The 817-nt window shown below is 45.7% G+C and overlaps 1 protein-coding gene across 1 annotated transcript in view; it reads right to left on the reverse strand.

The window, feature by feature from the left end:
* Positions 1 to 817, reverse strand: part of LOC111829467 — a 6,798-nt gene that overhangs the window by 3,082 nt on the left and 2,899 nt on the right. Inside the window, exon 6 of the mRNA XM_023778557.1 lies at positions 49 to 702. Coding sequence (XP_023634325.1) covers positions 49 to 702 — 654 coding nt within the window. The remainder of the gene's footprint in view (positions 1 to 48; positions 703 to 817) is intronic.

Here is an 817-nt window from a genome sequence, read left to right on the forward strand (position 1 = left end):
AAAATCAATGCCTTCTATCTGAGAGTATCCTTGAGCAACCAACCGCACCTTATTGCGAACAATACATCCATGTGCATCACTCTTGTTTTTGAAGATCCACTTAGTTCCCACAACATTGACATCAGCTGGTCGTTGTTTGAGTTCCCAGACATCACTCCGTTCAAACTGCTCTAGTTCATCTTGCATAGCAGCAATCCAATATTCGTCAACAAGAGCATCTCTGTGATTCTTGGGCTCCAGGGTTGACACGAAGCAAGCAAACTGCACAACCGCAGCCATCTGTGGAACTTCAGCAGCAACATTCTTCTGCTTCTGACCAGCGAGTTGCTTGAAGTCAATCTTCTTTCCTCTAGTAACTCTGCCCCCCTGAATCGTACCTATAATATCATTAGAGGTGTGATTCTTATGCACCTGAGGAGTAGGTAGAAGCTCAGCCGTGTCGTCATCGGCGTCGGAGCCATCATCAACTTCCTGCTCTGGACTTGGTTCATACCCCACAACTCCTTCATTGAAATCCTTAGGAGCATTAGTTACTGAGGACACATCTTCATAAACACGAAAAGACGCGTCATCAAACACCACGTTAACAGTCTCTTGAACCATCCTGGACCGTTTGTTGTAAACTCGGTAGGCTGTGCTGTTGCCTGAGTACCCCAGAAACATGCCTTCGTCGCTCCTGGAATCAAACTTGCCCAGTTGATCCTTGTCATTAAGGATATAGCACATACATCCGAACACATGGAAATAGCTGACTGATGGTGTTTTTCCTTTCCACAGCTCATAAGAGATCTTGTTGGTTCCTTTCCTCACATAGACC

The sequence above is a fragment of the Capsella rubella genome, unplaced genomic scaffold (assembly GCF_000375325.1).
Source record: "Capsella rubella cultivar Monte Gargano unplaced genomic scaffold, Caprub1_0 scaffold_7, whole genome shotgun sequence".
Taxonomy (NCBI): domain Eukaryota; kingdom Viridiplantae; phylum Streptophyta; class Magnoliopsida; order Brassicales; family Brassicaceae; genus Capsella; species Capsella rubella.